General features: G+C 39.8%; 1 protein-coding gene across 1 annotated transcript in view; it reads left to right on the top strand.

The window, feature by feature from the left end:
- Nucleotides 1-9,287: 9,287 nt before the first annotated feature.
- The window catches only part of CIITA (class II major histocompatibility complex transactivator), a gene marked incomplete at its 3' end in the record, with an annotated part of 32,108 nt that continues 15,363 nt past the window's right edge, over nucleotides 9,288-26,032 (top strand). Inside the window, exons 1-6 of the mRNA XM_082006705.1 lie at nucleotides 9,288-10,326; nucleotides 19,542-19,685; nucleotides 21,400-21,528; nucleotides 21,956-22,015; nucleotides 24,858-24,941; nucleotides 25,546-25,605. Coding sequence (XP_081862831.1) covers nucleotides 10,026-10,326; nucleotides 19,542-19,685; nucleotides 21,400-21,528; nucleotides 21,956-22,015; nucleotides 24,858-24,941; nucleotides 25,546-25,605 — 778 coding nt within the window. The 5' untranslated portion in view covers nucleotides 9,288-10,025. The remainder of the gene's footprint in view (nucleotides 10,327-19,541; nucleotides 19,686-21,399; nucleotides 21,529-21,955; nucleotides 22,016-24,857; nucleotides 24,942-25,545; nucleotides 25,606-26,032) is intronic.

Raw genomic sequence — 26,032 nt, 5'->3', positions numbered from 1 at the left:
GTTTACTTGACAGATCAGGATAGTGTCCTTCAGCTGGGTGATACACAGCAATACACTCTTAGTAGAGGTCAAGTTCTGCCATCAGTGAGAAATGGGTACACAAAAGATACGTCAAAGCTGAAGAGGTTTGGTCCCTAAATATAAGTGGAGATTAAAAAAAAAAAAAAAAGGCTGTATTGATCCTTCATTCAGTTATGTCTAAACAGATGAAAAATAATTTTCGAGTATCTCAAGAGAAGAGTATAAATACTCATTATTGCACAGCAACTGGGTTTGATTCTAAAAAGTGCAATATTATCTGTATTCCTCTCAGGAAAAAATCAAGAACACATTACATATTTTTATTAAATACCTTATTTTATCCTCTGTATTCCCTGTGTGGCTTTAGGCCTTATTTAAATGCTGTAGGAATCTTTAGTGTTGTTACCTGGGAGACAAAATGCTTTGCAATTATTGATGAGTTTACCTCAGTATCTTTTTAATTTGAAACTGTGCAGTGGTCACTTAAAAATAGCCAAAACAAAGGCAGACCAAAGCAATGTCATCAGCTCTCTTCCAGCTTGGAGTGCATTGCTTCCCAACATTTGGATGTAGACTTCTTAGTGTGTTTAGTTTTATATATCTCTTGATATGTTCAAAGCTTCAGTCGTTCTCAGCTGCAGTTCTTGGTACTTGTTACTTCTGCAAATCACCTCTTATTTCTCAGTTTGGGAACTCCAAAAATAAGGAACTTGGGCTGTTTGGTCACTTGTCAAAAGTTTGCTTTAAGTGACTTCATAGATCCTCTGTGGTAAGCAGCGATAGGATCCATTTCCCAGAGTAGCAGTCTTCTGATCTCACCAGAAGAGGTGCTTGGGGTCCCTTCCCTCCTTTGCTATATGAATTTAAAAGGCCTGTACACACACAAGTATCCAATACCTTTCCTGACGTAAGCCAGTCCTCTGTAGGCTTGCTGAGAACAAAAAAAAAAAAAAAAAAAAAAAGTAATCTAAACCTATTAAATAAAAGACCCTAACAGTTATCAAACTGTTGAGAAACTTAGTACAACAGGAGGTTAATATGAATAATTGAGTACTGTTTTCTCTGCAAAAATAAAAGTTGAAGTTGCTTATAAAAGCTGTAAGATGCTTATTCATTGGCTTTTTTTTTTTTCCCTTGCTGCTAGTAATATCTACATAGCCTTGTTCAGATCCCTGAGGTGCTTGCTAGACAATTCTTCAATCACTGTTTTCACTGGCAATGTCTACTTCATTTTTTGTTGTGGAGGCTGTGGTTAAGCAGCTTTTGCTATATTGGCTTGCCTTTGTTGTTTGTATTTATTTTAAATTGGTGTTGGGGAATGGTAAAGGCAATAACTTTCTCAGAAAAAAAAGTAGAATATAGACAAAACACAAAAAAGGGAAGAAAGAAAGTGTTCCTAATCTGGTGATGCAATGAAGTGAGAAACCTGTATCTACAGCTCTTAATTCTTAAATTCTTAAAACCTGCAGTTTTTTGTGAAGCAGATTGTGGTCTCTACTCCGACAGCATTATTGTTCAATAGTATCTTTCCTTAATTTGTTAATACATGTTTTCTGGTTCTCTGAATAGCTTCAGCTCCCTAAAATTCCTTGTGCTCAGCCACAGAGAACTTGAAGGGGTGTCTGAGGAATTAAAATTCACAAAATCCATACTGTTCCTGTAGGCCTGAATCATACAAAGAGGTAGCGGTGCTCAGGGTTGGTCTTTAGGTAGCTGGATCCTCCATATAAGCCACAGGAACATTAAGTGCCTTGGAACCGGGTCCAGCACATTGACTGCATATTCGGTACAAGATATACCAGGTGCTACTGGACATAACTTGCTTTATATGCAGTGCACAGCTCTGAACCTCTCCTGGAGGTAGGGGCCCAGCCTCTTTTGGCAAAACCAAAAGCAAGGTTCATGTCTGTGGCCCATGAGCCCCTTTTACAACAGAATCTGTGCTCAGACAGAGACCACAATTCCTTCTGCTGCCTGGAAGGTGACAAGCCTGAACCTCCCAGCTTAGAAGAGGAGGAAGCTCTGGGCTGTACTCGAGGCTTCCACAGCTGTTCTCATGAAAACTGTTCTGCATGACTCCCCAGCTGGAGGGTGAAGTATTAATTTCTTCTGTGAATGGGCCTGAATATATGATCCACACATCTTTAAAATCTGTAAATAATCACCAATTAAAAATACTGACATAAACCTTGGAAGAAGGGCAAGGACCCAAATCTGTTTGTTTCTCAGAGAATGCACTAACTGCCTGGCTTTCATCCTTCATGCAGGGTAGAACAGCTTCAGCAGAAGGGTTTGAGAGTTCCCATTCCCCATGGCAGAGCAGCCCAGAGACCACACTGCAGGGCTGCAGAAATACGGATGTGAAGCTCCTGAAACAGAAGGCAGTGTGACTGTGTCCATGATACCACATTCACTGTCTGCAGTTACAAGAATAACAGCACAGCTACTGGAATGAAAGTTGTGGTAAGTGCTGGTTTAGTCAAGTGACTAAAGGTAGAGCTACTGTGTCTGATGTGTGTTTCAGTCAACAGAAATCAGAAATGCTCTAGGGAAGCCCCAAAAATACATGATTTCTTCAACTGCCAGTGTAGTATTTTTGCCCAGTTTTCTTGCCTCCATCATTCTGAAACTTGACATAGGCTGTGGTTTTGCACACGTCCTTTTCCTTCTTGGTTTTGGTTTGCATTTGTATTCTGTTTCCCATTCTTGCTCTATTTTATTTCAATGTAAGGGGAATTACAGGGGTTTTTGTCACATGTTCCAATGCAGGACTATACACAGGTTTTTTTGGTCACATGCTCCGATGTACCAGTGTACTGGACTAGTTATATGAAGTCCAGTGGTGGTGACAGAAAAGATATTAATTTCTTTTCTTTCTTTTTTTAATTGCTGTCAGCTATAGATAAATGTCAAGTCCTTCTATTAACAAGATGAATAATCTTGTGCACTGTCCCAAAACTACTGCTGAGAGATCTGTGTGTTTGTGATGCTCATAGATTTCTTGAAAACCAAGGCAATGAATAGGAGCTTTTCTCAGTGTCTTTTCCTCTGTCTGTAGGCCAGGCAGCAGCTGGACGTTGCTGCAGGTCCTGGTGCTCATGGCGTGCTTGCAGAGCATGCAGCTGCAGCCAGCTGCTGGTGAAAACACTTCATACTCCATCCTTGGCTTCCTGATGAAATAACTTGTGGTAGTAAAAGTAGTGTAATAGGAGAACAGCATGCTTATAAATCAGTAGTGCTTTAGAAAAATATTGCTCAACTGGCAATATTTTCTTAATTTTCAGTTGTTTCAGGGTTTTTTTTTTCACTGGGAAGTTCCAGCATGTACCATAGCAAAATCATTCTAGTGCCAGTGAAAGTAATGAATCACTGGTATTCAGGTGAGGAAGAAAGTGATGGAATTCATAGTTTAAATGTGGACCTATCAACACAAAGATAGTTTAGAAAATATTTCACAGAATCGCAGAATCATTACGGTTGGAAAAGACCTTCAGGATCATCAAGTCCAACTGTAAACCCAACACCACCATGCCCACTAAACCATATCCTGAAATGCCACGTCTACACATTTTTTGAAGACTTTCAGTGACGGTGACTCCACCACCTCCCTGGGCAGCCTGTTCCAATGTTTGACCACTGTCTCAGTAAATAAATTTTTCCTAATATCTATTCTAAACCTCCCCTGGTGCAACTTGAGGCTGTTTCCTCTATCACTAGTTACTTGGGAGAAGAGACCAACACCCACCTTGCCACAGCCCCCTTTCAAGTAGTTGTAGAGAGTGATGAGGTCTCCTCTTAGCCTCCTCTTCTTCAGACTAAACAACTCCAATCTGATATCATTTGATACCTTGCTGCTGAAAACAGCTTCATGTCTTTGTCTTCATATATCTGCCTAATTCTTCACAGAGAGCTCTGTGGTAGCTGTGTCCTCTTGGCACAGCAATGAATCTGGACTGCACAAACGAGGATGGCAAATTGGTGTTATGTTACTGTTATTTATGTTACTAAGCTAAAAATGTGAGGGCTATGAGTTTTTAAACTCCAGTATTTTAGAGAAACATAAGAATGCCATTAAATGTTTATGGAAGACTGGCAGCAAAGTTGGAGACTCCAGCCTAATAGAAGTGGAAACCAAGGCCATTTCTGCAGGAATGCCTTTTGAAGTGATGTCCATCAGGATTTTGCAAAGCAGCCATCTAAACAAATCTTTTGTTCATTCTGCCTTGGTCTGTCAGCCTTATGAGAATGCTTGTCCAAAATTCTGTGAGATTCCGAATAACTACAAATATTTGAGTCCTAATCTTTCCTTGCACCTACTAGATTGGAAATTCCCAACCTTTTGAGTTCCTAACTTCACTTGAGAAAATTACATTCTGGGGAAACTGACAGTATGACCAGCAGCATTGCAGTGCATTACCTTGGTCTCTATGCCATGTCTCACCTGCAGTGTTCATGCTGCACTACTGAGGCTCATCATAGTGTTTGGGAAGCAATACGGTAGGTGACACTACAACTGTAGGTGTGGAAGGATGCTGAAGGAATGTTACGGATCAATGGAAGCACAGCTAGTTTCTGAGGTGAGGAAGCACGGAAAAGATTTGATCACACAGTTTAAAAACAAGCTCTGTGGAAAAAAAAACAACTCCGCAATCTAAAAAGACAGACCTTTTAATGTTTAAAACACCGTCCACCATAGAATCATAGAATCTTTGGGTTGGGAGGGACCCTTAAAGGCCATCTAGTCCAACCACCCTGCAGTGAGCAGGGACATCTTCAACTTGAGCAGGTTGCTCAGAGCCCTGTCCAACCTGACCTGGGATGTTTCCAGGGATGGGGCATCTGCCACCCCTCTGGGCAACCAGTGCCAGTGTTCCACCATCCTCATTATAAAAAAATTTCTTCCTTATATCTAGTCTAAATCTGCCCTCTTTTAGTTTAAAACCATTACCCCTTGTCCTATTGCTACAGGCCCTGCGAAATATCACACCTCTGCTTTCCTACAGGAAGTCATTTTCATAGTAGACATAAAAGATTTTACGTTAAGAGCTGTAAACCTTTGCAGAATTACTTAGGAAATCCTGTGTGAGTGTTTATGCATGGCAAAAGACACAACATTGGTAACCAAAGTCTCCATTCTAAGATTTATCCAAAGAAAGTTCCTGCAGGCCAGCTTTGCACGTATAACAAAGTTAGGGGATAGGCTGGTCGTTAGATATTCATGGAGGGCAGCATTCTCTAGTGCTCATGGACATTGCTGCAAGTCCCTGTTGGTTTCAAGAGATACTGTATTATGAATGAACTGGACTTCTGTGAAAATTCCTTTCATGTTTTGTGAGCTGTTGGCTCTATCTTTGAGCTCTGGTTTTGCAGTCAGCTAGTATCTTTGGCATCTCTGGCCATAAATTGGATTCAATACCAGAATTTTTGTTTGAGATTCCTTCTATCCAGACTGAATAGCTTTGATGTACTGCTGGTTGAGCAATTTTTCATAGACTGGAAAGTCTATTTAACAAATTTCCCTACTTTCCGATTGTAATGACTCAAGCCTGTATAATGTATAGGCATCAGCATTTCACTACTTTGCTTCACAGATGAATGTATGTATTCAACTGCATAGCTTCCCTTCCTGTTCTAAGGATTCTTTTTAACTGACACACAGCTTAGGTAGATAAGAATGATGTTTCACAGCAGCTGTATCTCTTTTTAAGGATTGTGATTGTAGCCTTCTCAAAGTCCAAAGGAAAAGACATGCCTTAGCTATAGAAATTGCTAAACAATAGCAAAATAAAAAGCAGCAAATAGTAAAAATGTACAGCCTGACTTCTCTTTTTCACACACATTGTTTGTGCTATAATACATTTTAAAGAGGAAAGTTAGTTAAAAAGGAGAACTTGTGCTTTTGATTTCACTGCATTGAGGGGAAGTATCACTTCTAAGTAAATATGATGCTGTCCAAAGTCTACGGCTAATTTTGAAATCCAAATAATCTTAGTAAAATCTTAGCAATTCATTTCACTGTTTTTCCTAGGGACAGTGAAGCAGCTGAATGTGTACCACTGTAGGCCAGGTTATGTCCTTCAGTACCTGGCATCTGGGTATGTCATGAGCCTTAGTAGATTTTATCTAGTGTCAAGATAGTAAAAAAAATAAAATTATTTATACTAATCCAAAAACAAAAGCAGAAATAGAAATCACATTTGATTATTTTCTCAAAATTGCAAATTAGGACTGTTGCAGCACTAGAACTTGAATCAAGTTTTCAAAGCTTAAGCCACTGTAGTCCCCTTTCCCTTATTTTGGCCTTAGCTACAAGGTAATCAGTTTTGAGGTCAAGGAAAAAGTACTTCTGGCATATTATTGCTTGGTATGTTTGCCTATAGCCCAGCAAAAGCTGGGGACAGCTGTATAGAAACCATGCTTCCTCCCAGATGATGATCTTGCAGATCTGTTTGGAAAACTCAGGAATCCTTAAAACATGTGGAAAGAGTAAAACAGGAATCAACTCGAAATCTTTATATCTTAACACCTATGCAAAAGCAATCCCACTTTTGATCTGTCTCAAATCTAGACATAACAGAAGAAACAATATTGTATTTGGATTGAAAAGCCCATAATCTCCTATTCATGGTGAACTTTGCCTGGGCACATTTGCAGGTGGAAATTGCTTAAGGTGTGAAACACTTGCAGAAAATCTTCTTTTCTCATGCTTACGTGGCAATCATGATGTATCACAAGGTATTTGCTCACTTGCTTGTCTGCTTCTGGAGGGAACTATCCTATGGAGGAGAGTTCTTTGCCCACAAAAAGAAGTCTACCGTTCCCCCATTATTATATCCCCTCACAGTCAAACACACTCATGCCCTGGAGCACTGAGCAAGGCTCTCTGTACCTGGCTTTTGCAAAGCTAAGGTGCCACAGGTCAATGAGTTGCAGAGACTGGCTGAGGATTACAGTTTAAATTGATTTTCTTCTTTCAATACACAGCTTCTTGTGTGGCTTGAACTCTCCACCTCCTGTCAAGAACGAGACATCTTAGTCAGGAGAACTGCTGCCTAGAGGGGCCTTGAATGTGACTGATGATCTGAGAAAGGTTTCTGAAAACCTCCCTGGCCAAATAGTGGAGACAATACTTTTTCTTGTTTGTCTTTTTTTTTTTTTTTTTAATCTGTTGAACCCATTCAAGAGCACACTGATTGCAGGAGAAGCTGAGATTGAGACTGTCTCTCTCCCCCAAGCTGTGGTAAACTCAGATTTGCTGTGATAGCAAGCAGTTCCCAACTTCCTGCAAGGCAAACCCCTAGCTGCCTTCAGCATGGTGGTCGTGGATCTCCTCTGCAAAGGGAAAAGACTTACACAGCTCCACAAGATGGTGAAGTACAAGTGGAGGCATCTTATTCAGTGCAGTTTTATGTTGATAAAACTGAGGGAAACAATCCTTTTTATGTAATAACCCAGGAGCAATGCTACTCTGAATGAGTTAGAGTTTATTCCTACTCATACTTCAACAAAACTAATGTTGTCTCCTCTGTTTTGAATCAATGTAGGCAGCAACTTTAAAGGAAAATATGTTTAAAAGACACATTCTGAGTGAGATAAGAATATGCATGGAAGATCCAAGGGATTTACTTCTCTACAAGGAAAATAAATTTATCTGCTTTTCTCTGTCGCCATTTATGTAGTTACAGTAAAACTTGTTACCTACCTGCACTGCAAGTCAAAATCATATAATTGGATAATGAGATAGTTTCTTTTTCCAGTGTTTAGCATGCACTTCCCAGTATTGAATGTTCAGAAAAAGCAGCAAATTCTTGGTATTCTGCAAAGATATTTATGCTCTTAAACAGAATTTGCAGTAGTGTACTTAAAAGTTTTATGAAGATTTAGCAAGTTCCTCTCAGTGCATTGTTTCTTACTAGGTGGAATTATTGTTCCACTTTCAGCTGTGTCCAATGGTGAAAAGAAATCAGAGCAATATTCAAGGTAGTAAAACCTAGTGGCAAAAAAAGAGAAAAATATTTAGTTATTTTGAATATTATCCCATACTTAGCCTACAGGCTTGTTTAGACAGCCATGTAGCAGACTGCATTTTAAAGATTCCATCTGTAAGCCCTCAGACAGCCCTAGAAATTTTGCCCCAGTATTTATTTCAAGGCTGTAGGTTCTGCTATAACAATCAGGTATCTAAAAAACAAAGTAGAAAAAAATATAGTGTAAACAGAATTGTTAGTAGTTGTTAACTGTTTATTTAGCCACTGCCATCTTTAAAACTCTGTTGCTTCTATTCTAAAACACTGAAGTACTCTTCGCCAAACAGTAACAATACCGAAACACAAGCCACTGCAAAACATTGTAAGGGTCATTAAGTAGAAAGTTTTAAATAGGCATAAGGAAAATAAATAGGCATTAGAAAGCACTGGATAGAACCTGTTTAATTTTAGATATTCATTTTTATATATTTGAGCCTCATAAAACACATTTTCATGATCAAAGATCTGGAAATGTAAAACATAATGACTTTAAAAAGTTGTACAGATGAGAAAATTAAGTTTCATTTACAATATTTTTTTGTATTTCAGCAAAATTGGTAGTTTACTTTGCAACTTTAACAAAGTTTTGTTAGCAGATGTAGCTGCTATGAATAAGAACCATGTTAATATAATCTAGTTAGCTCATAAATTATATCCCTTTTTGCTTACAGCATGACTGGTATTCATATTTGGCACAGAGGTGCGTATGTTAAACACAGTAATGTTCTAGTAACTGATATTCTCCCTTTTGATGTTGGCTTTGTAGATCTTTCTGTGTTGTGCAGGCAGTCACAATATACGAGACTGGTTAATAATCTTTGCACTCTTAACGAGAAAAAATTTGCAGTGTTCCTTTTACTCTGCTTTTACTGAAAACTTGGGGTTTTTTGTTTTTAAAGTTATACAATCTGAAGGCACCCATTCTTTATTTTACTCCCTGTTATAAAATGTTCTTATGCCAAGGACTGTCGTGGTTTAGTGCCAGCCAGCAGCTAAGCACCACGCAGCCGCTTGCTCACTTCCCCGTCCCCCAGTGAGACTGTTGATTGCATTTAGAAGTCTTTGAAGTGCCCTCATTAGACGTTGCCTAGTTCTGAGCTCTGCAACAGAAGAGCAAGAAACAACTCAAGAAGGCAATGTTAAAAAAGACTTCTTAATAGTTTTGAGCTGAATTGAAGGCTCAGATTGGAGTAGGTTTGGAGTTGTATTCTAACATTTTGTTTCGGTGGTATGGAAGATTTGCTACTTACTTATACTGAGGAATTGAAAACTCTTCTGTTTAAGGAATTTAACTTAAAGTGTCTGCCCCTTTGAATATAAATGTGTTAACTTTGAATAAGAATATATGGAAGCCACATACAACTTCTTTCGTAGTTATTTTTCTTCCTAATAACTTCAGATATAGCAGAAACCAGAGCTAGATTTGGTATCATTTTTTCACCCCAGAGTTTTTATCCTGGTTCTAACCCATTTGAGTTTCACGAAAGCAGAATTTATTCACAACCTACTCTCTAACCTTACATCGGAGTCTCCAGGTTTTAAACCTATCCCTCTTGCAGAGGATGTGTTTTGTGCTGAAGCTTAGGGTACTGTTCTGATTCAGCAATGACATGGCTGGGCCCACACTCCACCTTGGCCAGGAGACAAAGATCCACCTATAACAATTCTTCTTTAATGGGATAAGTATTTTTTTTAATTATTGTTTCAGGTGACCATGTTGCTAATTGGAAAATTGTGTTTTATGAATACTCAGAAGAATTGTGCTGTTGTGTCATATCATCAAGAAGTTATTTGTTGTTGGAAATGTTATTTAAAGGCTGAATCAAATGAGGAAATATCTCTGCTATTGCAGGCCAAAGTCTCTTAACTTTTTTTTTTCACTTCATCTTTTTGATGCTGAGTGGATTTTTTTTTGTTGTTTTATAGAAACAGTTCAGATTTTGTTCAGACCTATTTCAAACATCTTCAGATGCAAGTATGAATCTCTTTAAGGAGATCCTGCCTAGAGTAAGGAGGATTCTTTCAACTGCTACAGCTTCTGATGACCATGCATTGCTTAACCTCATGCTGAGAGAAGATGTGATATCCAAGGAGTACCATCAAGCCTTGCTCCACGAAAAAGACAGAGAGGACCTGGCAAGGAAGATATCTCTGACATTTGTGGAAAAATGGGACCTGTACTTGAACATTTTGGTTCCCCTCTGTTGTTTAAACCTCCATGGCAGTAAGCCTCAAAACATGACAGATAATGAGCCAACAGGAAGCAAGTGCATTTCTGGTAAATCTGCTTTTTTTTCATTTTTGCTTTGTTAAAGATTTACTTTTGTTTATTGCATTTTGAGATTGCATTGTGGCATAGTGCAAAGTACATCAGTGGAGAGCAGGTCAGGAAGAGAAGAGAGCAAATGTAATGCAAGAGCAGCTAAAGAGAGATCCACCCATTCAGGGTAATTACAGGATACCCATTTTCATAGCCAGGCCATAGTAAAACTTGTTCTTTGCCACCTTTTGCAGAACCAGAAATGCAAAGTAGATTAAAGAGACCATGATAAGGTCAGTTTTTCTCAACAGACATACCAACCATTGATAGTATGAGTAGCATTTGTTCATGGCGCATGCTGGCATCTCACATAGGGAAATCTCTTACTTTTTTCAATTTTATATGGGAGGAATGCTCTCCACTTTAAATTCCAGATGTCTATAAGCAACGAAATTGCACTGTCTACAAGAGACTGCTGCAGATATAAGGAGGGGAAGTATTTAGTGACTTATGAGGCTGGATTCAAGAGTTTTGAGGTTTTTAGTGGGCAGCAGGAGAGATAAAAATGCAGACACCTTATAATTCTGAGGTAGTAAACTCACTTTTTTGTCTGTCCCACCAGAGGATTAATGTATATGTTGGAGAACAGGGATAGCTCTGGGACAATCCTAATGTCATGCATTCTGTGTAAAACAACAGAACCCCAGCTTAAATTGTTGCATTCAGAATTACTTTTACAAAACCAAGCAACTGTAAAAGGAGAGTAAAAAAATACTTAGTGAATATTGGGATAGTCCTGTAAAACTGATGGAAGGACCTTGGGCTGCTACATAGTGAGGGGTAGAAATTTTTTCCTCTCCTAAAATATAGTATTGGACGTCACTTCTCAAGGCATGGATGAAAGTACAAGAGGAAATGCTGAGGAAAAAAATTAAGATAGTGCATGGGAGGGCAAAATACTGACCTGGAAGATTTTAATTCTATTATTAGAGACATTCAAATTAATGCCAAGAATTCATACTTTAAATGTAGAATATCATAGCAAGTGGCCTAGTGTCACTTATGCTGGGAGTATATATAGTCTGGTTTCTACTTTTAATTAAATCCATGAAGTGCTTGAAAAGATATCTGCTCCTTCTCCTTTTTGTAATGGTAGCACCTAAAATCTCCGTTCAGAGATCTTGATCCTGTCGTGCCTGGCTCTGTATCTCTGTCACAAAGCCTGTGTTTATTTGAGACATGGCAGAGGGAAGCTGAAGTGCATCAGAAGAAGCATTAGTCTTCATCCATCACATGTTCAACCATTGTCACTGTTCTCTAGATTTTGTAGTAGAAATGGGCTTAGAAAAAAGTGATTTCAGAGACATTAATTCACCAGGAAATGACTCAAATTGTATTAGACACTTCAGCTTCCTTTGAAGGAAATGATTTTCTGACTTTCATTTTGAAACTTGTTAATTTTTCAGCCTTATGTTCAACTGTCATTTCACTCTGAAGAAGCCTTGCAAAGAAAACTCGTGGCAGAAACAGATTGGTGTCAGCAGGTTTCTCACTAACTACTTAGTTTTGCAACTATTTCTTCTATCACAAAACAGATCTTTACAATTTCTGGACAAAAAGGTCCTAGCTTTCCCCCTCTTGCAAAGTGCACTATTGACATCCGTTTTGAAGTGCTTCCAATACTAATCAATATGTTCTGTTCCCTTCTTTTGTGGTAGGGCAGAGTATTGGCAAACATTGAAGCAAAGCAGCTGATGGTCATCTGAGAAGCTTAGGCAGTTCTCAGCTGTCTCACAGCCCCTTGTTTTCCAGTCTGCTTTTCCCTCTGCCTCTAAGACCATCTTTATAGACTAGTCCATTAGATGAACCAGTACTCTGATTTGCTCCAGCAGTTCCTTTCTCCTTTTCTAAGCAGCTATGGATGTTGTACAAAAAGTGGACAACCAGTCTTTGCTGCAGTTACGAACTGGAATCACAGTAAATAGCTGAACTCTTTTGTTCCCCCAACTTTCATTCTTTAAGTATATAGGTTGCCTTACAGGATTACAGCCTCAGAAGCTGGTAAAGAAATTTGCCTGCAGGGCTGGTAAAAGGAGCTTATAACTTGTGGGGTTGTGCTACACATTTTAGAATAGGGCTAACAAATAACCCTCTTAAATATTGTAGGGATTTCTCATGCAGTGACTGTATTATTGTCTCCTGTCAAAACAGGGCACTAAAATACAGAATCTGTATTTGTACAGCCTTTCATTATTTTGTGCTCTGAATGCTGTTATTCTACAGATGCTGAGATGTTGCTTTTCTTGTAATGTGCATAGAGGAATTCCAAGAACACAGCTGCCTGGCTGGTTGGAGAGCCTGAAGAGGCTAGTGCTCTGCATTGCAGGCTGGGACCCGTATCTCTAAATACTAGGAAAAGATCAGCTGCTCCCAGGAGGGAAACAGCTTTCTCTTCACAGTGAGTGTGTTCCCATGGAAGCTGGTGGACGTGGATCTAATCTGCAAAGGGAAAAGGCTTACACTGGTCAGCAGCTGCTTTTCTTATAGGACCTGCTGCCTGGTGCAGAAGCCATTTGTTACCGAGCAGCTGATTAAAAATTTGCCTTACTGAAGCAGCAAGTCCTGGATGTGGTTGACTTCAGCAAATCCCACTTCCTTCCTTTCTCCTTCAGATTCTGGTGGAACTTTTGTTATAAGCTATAGTCAATGGAATAATACTGCAAGAAGTATTTGCTCACTTGAGAATATATTCTCTTTCATAATTAATTTTTAATTTGTGTAGGTCTGTGCATGATAAAAAATAGAAAAATAGGCAAATAAGCTTGCAGAGCCACACAGAAGCAGCTGTAGGCATGATGATAGGAACGCTCATGAATGAAGTTGGTTTTCAAAAGGTTTTTTGTCTTACGCCAGGTAGGTGCTGACAGAGTGAGCAATGATTAGATGAATAAACATTCTGTCAGATGCTGCCACAAGCAAATCCTGAACACCATGTGTAAGCCAGACAAGGTATATGAGCTCCTGTTTCGTAGAACATCCTACTTGTCATTTTGAGCCAATGGCAAGAGACACTTGCACAAGATAGCAAACTAATTTTGTATTGGTAGAGCCTGTGAACATGTGAAATACTTTCACTTCTGTTACACCAAATCGAGCTGCAAGGTAGGAGTGTCTGCATGCTGCTTGCTTTATTCCTACTGATGGACCGTTTAACAGCATGACTTTGGGCCAGATTTGAACTGGAATAAAAAAGGAGAGGAAGAATTCTGGGGAATAGTGGAAATTGTTACCGCCGGCTTTCATCCAATTTCAGTTTCCAAATGAATAAATTGATCTGTTCCTAGCTAGTGACAAGTGCAAGCTCTTCTTAGTGGCGACAAATGACCAGTAAAGGTAACTACTTACAGGGGTATTAGAATACAGGGGTTGCTAGAAGGGAGATTCCTCTTAATTTTCCTCCTTGGAATTCCCCCTGAGCCTTTAACTCTGCAGTGACTGGTCTGGCTCATTTCCTCCTTTCTGGTGTCACTTTCTATAAGCCCTGGGCAGTGATAGCAGCTCTCCTTGGTTTTTGGTACTGAATCCAGAGTGAAAGAACAGGAACTGTCCAGTTTCCTAAGGTCAGTTTTCTTCAACTCTTGAATGCAGTGCTTCTGTCATGGTAAATTCATCTTATCTTACCTTTTGTAGATATTGGTAGCTACAGTGTGTCAGTATCTGGACTTGTATTGCTTGAAATATTAGTAGGATGAGGTCTGAATGTGGGTGACATTTTAGGGAATTTTTAGCAATTTTGTTTTGTGGCTAGCCCTGTTACTTGCTCAAAAGGTTGCTGTAGTTTGTTTCAGACTTTGTTAAAAACGTACTTGTTTTTTGTATAAATGTTGCTCCTATAGAAAGTGAAACTGAGGATCATTAGAAGAAACTGGCTTATTTTCAGTTTTTTTCACAGATCTGGCAAGAGAACCTAGAGCTTTACTTTCCCATTTAGGTGGCCTGAGTTTCTGTCTTGAAGAAAGTCTCTGAGTGCAAAGGTACTTTTTCTGCCAAAAAATCTTATAGGCAGGTCTGCTGTGCCACTTTATTTCATCTTACTGCTGGGATGAGTGAGCTGGGCACAGCTGTGACACACCAGGCGATACTGGATATGAAAAGGCAAATTCTGCTCTCGAATCACAACTCTGACACCTGCAGGACAGTACATTATTAGTCTGCCTGAACTCGGCTGTCTCCAGTGCAAGGCTAGTAACATTTATTTTGTCTGTTGTGTTGGTCACTATAAGCTAAGTTCATTGAAAGGCAGAAGCCCCTTTTACCTGATAATTATACTTCTAACTCCTTTAAATTCATCTATAAGAGAGACAAAGGAGAATGTAGCAGGATCTAGAGCAGCTTTTTTTCCAGCATCATCTCTGTTCTTCTTCTTTTTTAGACTATAAAGCCCATGATGGAAAGTAACACACCAGTCCATCAGCAAGATAAAGACTGTTGGTAAAAGTACTATCTTTTGTTAAATCAGGTAATACAACAGGAAAAGTTAAACTGGCATTCAGATGTATAAGCTTTTCATAGATCTGAAATAGCAACTAAAACCTTCAAAGCTAAATATAAATTGAGCACCATTACTTGAAGGTTACGAATAATCAGGCCATCTCTGAAAGGAAAATCTGTTTGGTACCTGTGGAGCAGAGGAATTGTTAGTGATGGATTTCGAGAGAGGAAAGGGAGGCGTATGACTGTAGCACAGAGGGGACTTCATCCCTCCTCACTGCTGGCTTGCCACCTCCCAGAGAGATTTGCCCCAAAATACTGCCTGCATTAAAAGCCAGGAAACACATCCCTGCCTTCTGGTGCGTGTATTGTGCACAATGACATAACCTTTGGGGGGCACAGAAGAAGAGAGAAGACTTTCTAAAGTTGTTTAAAGAAAAAAAGGCTTTAATATTATGGCTGATGATACTGAGCTTTTAGCTCAAAGTACCAGTGTTTCACTGGACTCCTTATTTAGAGTTTGATATAATCTGTTTTTTGTCAGCTTGCTTCACTCAGATTTATATGTAGCACTTAATGAGTCTGGGGTGTTGCAAGAAAATAACATTTTTTCAGCAATCTTTGTGTTTAATTTTTCAACCTCCTGTCTTCACAGCAGTCCTGCTCTCTTATTTTTCTGTAATCTAAGACTTGGAGCTGTAATGTTATGTCATCCTCTGGTTAAGAAATGTGTGATTTGCATGGCACTACTACTCTTTTCTATGAATTATCCTCAGCTTCCTAAATGGGTACAAAAAAATAAATTGCAAGGGGGTTTCCTCTGTTCCTGAAATGACTTTACATATTTTCATTTTCTTAACCTCTGTACTCACGTGGGAAATTATTTTATTACCTGTCAGTTCAGATGTCAACAGAGTTTTGGGAAGGAAATCCCCTAACAAGTCTTCTCAGAAGAATCCACCTTATTTGTGGAGTAAATGTTACATTATTGTCTGTATAATCCTTCTCTCTTAGGTACCATTTGATTTTAGTTAGTAGCAGACCCCATTGCCTGTAGTCTTCAACATGTTCATGCTTTCAAATATGAGACCTGGTTAAATCAAATTATTGGGGCAAAATGATAAATCACAAACACCTCCCTTATCTTTCAAAGTCTAAAATGCCCCATCCAACTCTTAAGACTTGTATGTGATTTAAGTGAACATCTACTTCTCCTTTAACTGGATTCTTTGTCCTGGTACGGTAATGTTCACTATTTCTTTTAATACTTTTCGAGCTTTTTTAATTCATATGGTATCACTTGGATTCTAAAAGAGCACTGGAAAAAAACATTGAGAGTCTTAGAAGTGAATCATATTGTTGTGCCGTATATGCACAGCACTAAAACAAATGCATCCCAAGCAGAACCTTGCTGTAGCAGGTATGCACTGAAGGATTGCAGCGGTAATACAAAGGGAACACAGGTCTACAGAATATAGCGATGCAGCTGGAGTGTATAGGCTGCTGGAGAAAGGAGGTGTAATTTAAAGATTTACAGAAAAAAGTCTGTCTTAACCAGTGTCCAAGCAACAAAGGATTGAACTTTCTGAATGGCATAGGAATACATTTGGAAGCACGTCCTGTCTTCGCCCTGCCCAGCACGTGCACTTTGTGCATGGAGGCTTGCTGCAAAGGAGAGCGCAGACACCCCTGGGGACTTCAGTCCTCTGGCTTGCAGGTCCATCTGGGCTCTGTCTTCCTCCTGCTGAGAGCTGTCTCTAGTATTCACAGCCCTGACACAGAAATTGTTATGGAATTTTTTAGTTCTCTGATGTGAAAATGTGCCAAATGCCTATTTTGGGAGCACTGCATGGGAATACCCAAAGAGAATGTACTATCAGTAAACTAAGTTAAAATCAAGTATGAAACAACAGAGAAAGTGATGAGTGAGTAGTGTAGAGCTTATTCATCTTTGGTCTCAGACAGGGGACTGCTGGGATGCTGTGACAAAAAATGGGAAGCCCTGGGAAAGGAATTGCTGTTGTAAATAAGCTTGGTAACATCTGGTTTCGTTTTGTGTGCTTCAGTTACAGCAAGCAGCAAACCACTCGTTGTCCCTGAGGTGTACTTCTCTTTGCCTCTGCCTTTCTTGGTGTAGAAATTTTCATCTTTCAAAAAATTACTTCTTTTTTCCTGCACCCTTGGACAGAGTGCTTTCCATGGTGGCACCTTGATTTTAATGCAGCAAAGCACAGCTGCTATTAACAATTTGCTGGTTCAGCTACAGAAAGAAATCGCAGCATCCCAAATCCAGTGTAGTGCATAGAAAGACAGCTATGCATAGATTTGTGTTAAAACCACAGCAATGAAGAAAAAAGAGGGTAAGCTGAGGGACATTCAGACCAGTGAAACAAAAAAGACAAGTAGTCAAGCTTTTCATTCTTGAAAGAGTGTCAGTCTTCATTCTTCCCAAGGTAGAAGGCTATGTTTCTCTCACTGCTGTGCTCCTGGGGAATAGCACCTTTTATGTTCTAATTTTCAGCTTCCTAGCTGGACTTGGCACTGGCAAGACTTCCTCTTGGTTGCTTCCTGACTTCTTGACTGTTGTAGCTGAAAACATTTTGCATTACTTATGTTATTTATCCACAGGGAAATATTATTGAAAGAAAGGTTTAAAATAACAAAAGCTCTTATTATGACTTAATTAATATTTCCATGAAGATTAGTAGGCCTTCTTAGTCTCTTTCCATAGGGCTTGCCCTTTTCTTTGTCTGCTGTAATCAAGCCATTTACTAATCACTGAACTTGGAGTGATGCGTTTGTCTGTCTTGCATTCCCTTTACGGCTTCTGCCCAATTACTTCTGTGTCTCTAACCCCAGAATTATATTGGTTCAGAGGTAATGCTACAACAGCAACTTACTCACAAAGTCTGGCAACCTGGCATTCTGAAAGGCCCAACTCTGTTCAGATTTTGCATTAATTCAACGGAGTAAGGAGCAAAGCAAAATGTTGCAAGAAACGGAAGATTTAATCCGGTATGTTTATAACCTCAGTCTTGGTTCTCACGCAGGTTTGTCAACTTCTGCTTTCCATTTATAGCATGGCAGGCAATAATACCAATTTTTGTAATCTTGGTAACGTAATAACGCCACACAACATGAAAAAGGAGAACTACCTGAGTATAGATTATTCCTGTTCATGGGACCTCACTGTGTACACCCACTCTTCTAAATTCTGGCTCTAGATTCTGGTGTCTTCTGCAGCAGAATACAGAGAGGTCCATTTCCAAGCTGTTCAGAGGGACAACCATGTAGATTGGCAAGAGGAATGAAAAATAGCTCATAACAAAGCAGCATGTGGTAGTGTGTGACTATGTCTGCTCTGCCTTTTTTCATCAGAGCTGCAGTGTTAGCTGTATTTATCTTTTTTCATGTTGCAGGTAGACTTCATGGTACAGCAGATTGTTCCACATTTGCACACCTCAGGAAAGTAGGCACGTGCAGCCAGGGACATCAACGGCATTCTGCTAAAGGCAGAATATTTGAGAGCCCTATTATAGCTATACTTCGTTGCAAAATATGGTGCTTGATGCCAAGCTGAAACTTCTCATGGTTGTGGTGTGTGGACACCTATTTTAACAGGGTATGGTCTGGAAATTTTGCTGGTTGTTCATTTCATGCTGGCATCTTGATATTATGGTGGAGTAAATTACTTGGATCACCAGCCCAGGTGGCATTCATATCAGTGATCTGGAAACACTGAAGAGCCAATATTTGGTTTTGAAATAGTTTGATAAAGATGATGAATAGCCAAGAAGTAGTGTTATTCCACTATCTGTGGAATGTCCAGGAGGAATGTTTGAGCTTATTCTAGTTGCTGGAGTAACTGGAAGAAATAGAAGGGGTTTAAAATGGGGTGGATGAAGAGAGAAACTTTATCAAGAAATGTAGCTGCAGCGGTTTAAGCAGTTCTTATATAAAGAGGGTGACTAGAGCAGGGAGCACCTTAGATCAGTCATATTTGTCTGGGTACTCTGGCACGCTCCTTGAAAGGCTATATCAATTCCCAACTCATGAGTAGGTAATGCACGTGGGTTCTGAGGGGGAAAGAAAATTGATTAAAAAATAATTGTGATAGATTCCAAAATGTCAGTGAGTGCCCTGTTACCAGAAACTAATTCCTGAGGTGACCGTGCCATTCTGTACACAATCAACCATATGGTTAGGGAAAAAATTATATAAAATAATTGTTCTACTTTTCATTGTTCCTTCTTCTGCTGAGGGTATGTCTCCTAGTGCCACCTCCAGGGCTTAGGAACTGGGTGTAGCATCCCAGCCAGAAGCTGCTTCCCCTGCGAAAAAATTGTTCTGATGGGATTCTTCTTCCACCCTCTTCACTGCAGTCTTCTCATTTCCCCAATACCTGCTGGACCTGTGGTTGCATCATTCATATCCTGAAAAAAATACAGGAGTTGTGACTTATTCAATACTTGGCACTTTAGGTCCAGGTGGTCAGAATGCAGTATCCCACTCCCCTGATCAGAGTAAAAAATAGGTAAGTCTCATTGCAAGCTGTGTCTGGATCTGTAAGTTTAAGTAACTCAGGGTTACAACTCAATGCAAGACTTGGTAAGCAATACCAGTTCCACAGCCTTAAGATCTCTTTCTGTATTGTCAAAAGAAACCCGCAGTGCAGGAGTTGTAATTTTGGTTGACAAAAGCTGTGGTTTGTCATAGCTAACTCTTTTGCAATTTGATTACAGACAGCAAGAGACAAATTATGGATTCAGCATTTGTGTCTGAAAATGGCTATCTTGATTTGCTGCACAATGATATTGATCCATTGCATCTGTATACTCTCTTTGACTCCAAGTCATCTGGAAATGAAGAAGGTGACTTCTCTGCAGGTTAGTAAAATGCTAAAAAATGCTTGATTTGATTAGTCATCATGCTATAAGTTATTATCGTCTCCTGTCAATTACGTTGCCATCTAATGGCAGTTTGTTATGGTGGCTGGACTGAATTTAACAGACACTTGGTCTTATGATACGATAACTTTGTCTGTATCTGTATATAAAATAGTGACTGCTTCCAGAAGCTGTCATGTTTTTAAAACTGTACATATTTACAGCTTCCTGCTCAGTGAGTCTAACAAATATATATGTGTATAATTTATATATTTTATATATAAAATATAGTATATGACTATACATGTCACTCATCAAGGTGTGAGGCTAATGTCTTTTGTTTGGGTACCATTCCTGTAGTTTATTTGCAGATGTTCTTATCGTAAGCTGGTGAAGTGTAATTGTCAACATTTTTGTAGTTTCAAGTCAAAAGCTTTGCAAAACAGACTTTTAGATGAGTTTGTGATGAAGCCAGTCTGCAAGCAAACTAGCATTTCATTTCCTTCTGAGATCCTAAGGCACCAACACAACGGACTTGCATTGCCAGATGCGATTTTACAGTTTTTGGGGGCACAGACCAATGATTTTATGATTCTGTGATAGAGGAGAAAACAGAAGGGCCCAGGCTTAAAGATGATAGTTTCTTGCACATAAATTCCTACAGGTAATCAGATTAGGAGGTTGCCCTGACTCTCAAACTTTCAGTCCTGAATTTGTGTGGAGGTTGTGGAACATTCTGCTCTCCCTGAGTTTGCTGGCATAAAAGTATGGAAGTGTATCTGTGCTGCTGACTCTGTTGTGGAGCAATAGCTGAGCTGATTTTAAACAAATGAGCTGGACTGTAGGTGGCAATGAAAGGAGAACAGATGTATGCCGGATATGAAGTCCTATAGCTCTGTGTCTGATAGGTATGTTACCAGACTGGAGGCTACCACCTTGCATCCTTGTTGCTTTCATGAGTGACCAGTGTCAGCAGGTACATGGGCAAATCAGTGGAGAACTGAGCACCACAATCTGGAATCATCTTTGTGATTAATTATTTGCCAAGCTGAGCTTTGCTTTCTTAACTTCTGGCTGTTAGTAACACTTGCAAGAGTGTTTCTTCACTCCCATGGCCTCACTTGCTCAGTGACTGAAAGTAGGATGACTTAGGGATCAAGGACTGACTCTTGTTATATCAGAGATGTTTCACTGATTTGAATACTTTTGAGCCTTAGGAATGTCTGAGATGATGTAGATAAATAGAACATTGTCAGGACATGGCACCAGTTATTGGAAGCTGGGGATCTCTGCTGTGAAGATGTTAGCATGGTCCCTGGCATGTTTTTGGCCTTGGCCAACTAGCAGCTTCACAGGCAATTTGTAGCTGCAGGGGTTAGCAAGGACCCAGCATCCTTCTGAACAGGGAATTTGGATAGTACCACCGTATCCTGAAGAATAAGGTTTAATAGTATGAATGAATCAGGGCCATGTGTCATAGAATGGGTTCTGGAATGGTTTTATTTACTAGGGGAGATGAAGTAGAGTTTAGCAAAAGTACTGATTTCTGGGTGACTTCAAATTACTGAAAGTTCAGTTCCATTCCTACTTAGCCGACCCAAAGCCTTATGCTGAAGTAACAAATCTGCCTTTTCTGCATGTCCTGCTATCTGGTTTTTTTTACTTCTTGGTTACGGTATTCATGAACCCAATATGTACTCCTTTTTTATTCTAGATCCTGAAGTTGATGCCAGCAACTATGATCAGTTCAATAATACAGATTTCCTGTGTACGATGGAAAATGGTGAAAATGGAGATGAATTGTATCTCTGTTCCAACACCATAGAAGCTTATGCTAGAATAGGTATGAAAGCAATCCTTGGTTTTTAAAACATTATTTTCTCATCGCTTGCTTATAGCTATTTCTTACAAATTCTATTTTCAGTCTAAAGCAGTGACATATACTCAAGTGGCCTGTCCCTCATGCATGGTAGATCTCGCCAGGGTACCTAAACCTGTACGTTGTGGGGAAACAGATGAACAGTAGCTTGTGGTTGTTGGGGGAAAATATCTCTATTAATGGCTCCTTCTGCTTAATATTTCCTGTCTCAACTTCTCCTTTCTCGTGTTCTTTATTTCCTGAACAACAATTTACAAGAAAAACTTTATTTAGCTCTTCAATTTCACTTATACTGCAGAATTCTGTTAATGAGGGTAAGCTTACAAGAGTTTTACTGTGACATTTACTGTGTCATTACTGTGTTACTTTTTTTTTTTTCCCTTCTTGGTAGCTGAATTAGCAGAATATGTGCTCAAAGATCAGCAGGAGAAGCAGGTGGAAGACACTTTTGGTAAGATTTATGTGGCAAAGATTAATTTTTCCATGACAGTGTTCTGACTGACATCTGCACTGTACTTCATCCCCACAATTTGAACACTAGTAACGTTTGTATACATCTGGCATCCTCTTCTTTCCCTGCTGGGAACTGTGTCCCAGGATTTTCTCGGCAAACTTCGAAGATTTTCTGTATTTTTGCAGGCCTTCCTCAAAGGTGGCAGTTTTATCTTTGACCAAGTTGCTGACCACATTACCATGGCCATAGTGTATGCACAGCTTAACTGTCTACTGCAGTATATGCCCTCAGTTAGCATTAGACTTGTTCTGAGCACAACACAGATGATCTACATAAATTCATTAAACCTGACTCACCCAGAGGACTTAGCATGTCTATAAATGCAGTTCACGCACACTTATTTCTGTCCAGGATGCACAGAGCTGCCTGAGGAAGAATGTCAAGTTTTACTTCTCTCCCTGATCAATCCAGCAATGGTATAATATACATAGAATCATACAACAGTTTGGATTGGAAGGGACCTTTTAAGCTCATCTAGTCCAACCCCCCTGCAGTGAGCAGGGACATCTTCAACTCGAGCATGTTGCTCAGAGCCCCATCCAATCTGACCTGGAATGTTTCCAGGGATGGGGCATCTACCACCTCTCTGGGCAACCTGGGCCAGGGTTTCACCACCCTCATTATAAAAAAATTTCTCCCTTATAGCTATTATAAATTTACCCTCCTTTAGTTTAAAACCATTACCCCTTGTCCTATTGCTGCAGGCCCTGCTAAAAAGTTTATGGTAAATGATTCCTTCATTCAGTGCTTGACCAGAGATATTTGCTTGGCTTTTGGTACAAAATCATTGTTTTAGTAGTGGCCCAACTGCAGTTGTTTACTATTTCAGAATATATATATTAATATATTTTCTTGGCCCAGGTGGCCAAGAAGGCCAACAGCGTCCTGGCCAGTATCAGAAACAGTGTGGCCAGCAGGAGTAGGGAAGTGATCATGCCCCTGTACTTGGCACTGGTGTGATTCACTGTGTGATTTCACTCGAATCCTGTGTTCAGTTTTGGGCCCCTCACTACAAGAAGGATGTTGAGGTGCTGGAGCGTGTCCAGAGAAGGGCAACAAAGCTGGTGAGGGGGCTGGAGCACAAGTCTTATGAGGAGCGGCTGAGGGAACTGGGGTTGTTTAGTCTGGAGAAGAGGAGGCTGAAGGGAGACCTTATCGCTCTCTACAACTACCTGAAAGGGGGTTGTGGCGACGAGGGTGTTGGTCTCTTCTCCCAAGTAACCAGCAATAGGACAAGAGGAAATGGCCTCAAGTTGCGCCGGGGAGGTTTAGATTGGATATTAGGAAAAATTTCTTCACTGAGAAAGTGGTCAGGCATTGGAACAGGCTGCCCAGGGAGGTGGTGGAGTCGCCATCTCTGGAAGTGTTCAAAAAACGTGTGGATGTGGCGCTTCAAGACTTGGTTTAGGGAACATGGTGGCCCTGGATTAATGGTTGGACTTGATGATCTTGAAGGTCCTTTCCAACCTTAATGATTCTGTGATTCTGCGATATGTGGCTGCTGGGAAATCCATAGACTCAGAAAGATTCAGAGAATATCTGTTGCTGTGGTTTTGCCCCAGCCGGCAACTAAGCACCACGCAGCCGCTCACTCATTCCCCCCTCCCGCAGTGGGACGGGGGAGAGAATTGGGAAAAAACTTGCGGGTTGAGTTAAAAACAGTTTAATAGGACAGCAAGAGAGAAGGAAACAACAATGATAACAACAATAATAATACAACAAAGGAATGTACAAGAACAGGTGATGCCAAATACAGCAATTGCTCAGCACCCGGCGATCGATAGCCCGTCCCTGAGCAGCGATTTCCACTCCCCGGCCAACTCCAGTTTATGTACTGGGTATGACGTTATATGGTATGGAATATCTCTTTGGCCAGCCTGGGTCAGCTGTCCCGGCTGTGTCCCCTCCCAGCTCCCTGTGCACCCCCAGCCTTCTTGCCAGCAGGCCAGCATGAGAAGCTGGAGTGTCCTTGACTACTTAGCAACAGCTCAAAACATCAGCACGTTATCAACAGTTTCTCATCCCAAATCCAAAACATAGCCTCACGCTAGCTTCTGTGAAGAAAATCAGCTCTATCCCGGCTGAAACCAAGACATCTGTATATCCTGTTTTATGTTTGAGCAAAGTAATTTGGAATAACTTACCAAAGGTCAGTCCTTCCCTAGGACTATTCTGGCTACAGGAAGCTCACATGACTTTTTAAATGCTTGTTACTGCTCCTGGTGTGTTTAGAATTTGGGGGGTTTTGCATCTAATGGCAAAATTTACATTGGTTTTAGAGGAAACGAGATACAGTATTAGTACTTAAGTATTTGCCAGTAGAAGAATGGTGTGGATAACTTCACAGTTCTTACAACACAAAGTATAAAATCTGTTTAGAACCTTAAAGGATCTAATCCTTTTTGTGCATAAAATGAGTAAGTAACTTTACTAGTACTGAGATCACACTGTGATACAGCTGTGATGTTTTATCCTTTGCTGATCATTAGAGTGTTGAGAAGTATTTATGTTTTATTAGCCACTGAATTTATGGCAGTAGATTAATATTTTGCAGTTCAGAAACTAACACAGGGTGACAGAATCTGCATTCAGAGCTCTGTGGGCTTTCTAAATCCTATCAATCTAGATATGTGTTTTATTGTGTGATTTGTTTTTTATCTTTTATTTGGAGCATATTTCATCTTTGCTTCTTGTTGGTGTGTTTCTCTTGCTTCTACCTCTTTCTATAATTTTTTGAGAAAAACAATGGTTGACATTTGGCAATATTTCTTGGTTTTAGCAGGGAATCTTATTTTGGATGAAATGGCCGCTGAAAGCACTGAGAAATTTACTGACATAAAGATGCAGAAATGTCACAAACGAAGTAAGTGAAAAACAGTGAGAGTTTGAAAGGCTGTAGTGTTTGAATTCTAAATTTATATTATGGTACTTTGGTTTTAACACAGCCTCAATGCATCTCTCATGTAGGTCTTCACTGATACAACCAGATGTGCTTTCTCTGACTTTGCTCATCCTGTGTGGGCTGGAAGTGAAAACAGCTCCTCCAGGCACATTCTTTACAATTTGCAGAATTTGTTTTCCTGTAACATGACATTAAGCATGTTATATTTCTTCTCTGTTTTTTGTCATCTGTGTGACAGTGTTAGTTTTGTTTTCAGTTTATCTATAGCTTAGGAAACATTAGCTGAACAATTCCCTCTTCACTAGCAAGAACACCACCAAAAATCTTTGATTACTGGCACAAAAATCTGCAGCCTAATTGAAACTTCACGGGCAGAGTAAAATAATATGAGGCTTTTCACATTCATGTTTTATACATTGGACTTGTACAGTTCTGAAATAGCTGAATTGAAACTGGTAACACCCCCTTCTACTTCAAAAAGTTAAAATACATTTCCATGGTGGAAACTTAAAATTACCAAACTCCTTCCATTTTTGTCACTTACTATCACCTTGCTTTCTTTCAGCCTTCCCGGGCTTTGCAGAGAGTTGCTCTGATGCTTCAGAACCCAAATACAAAAAAATTGGTGAGTTATCGGCTGAACAGGAAAATATTATTGAACATATATTGTCTAATGTTCCAAAGTCTCATCCTCTGTTAGGTATTGTAACTCTACCTTCTAGGGAAAGTTTGCTCTCATAGATTTGATGATACAGCATCATCAATGCATTTTCGTGTTTCTACTTCCAGCAGAGTAGAAATCACTGTAGAATCACGTTCTTATACACCTCTGACTAATTCACAATGCAACAAATCTGTGCCCTCTTATCAGTAGCTATTAAACCGTGCATCTTAGGACCAACTACATGGTAGCCTGGGAACAGCTGGATCCTCCTGCTGCAAAAGCACATGTTCCTGCCAAGTGACAGAAAAATTACTTTCTTAGCATCACCAGAGGCACAGTTCAGCTTTTCTAAATCCATCTGAGAGATGAAATCAAAACAATGGAGAAT

The sequence above is a fragment of the Phaethon aethereus genome, assembly GCF_964289735.1.
Source record: "Phaethon aethereus genome assembly, chromosome: 15".
NCBI classification, from domain to species: domain Eukaryota; kingdom Metazoa; phylum Chordata; class Aves; order Phaethontiformes; family Phaethontidae; genus Phaethon; species Phaethon aethereus.
Note: the sequence above shows the minus strand (reverse complement) of the source record. Positions and strands in the feature narration are given on the sequence as shown.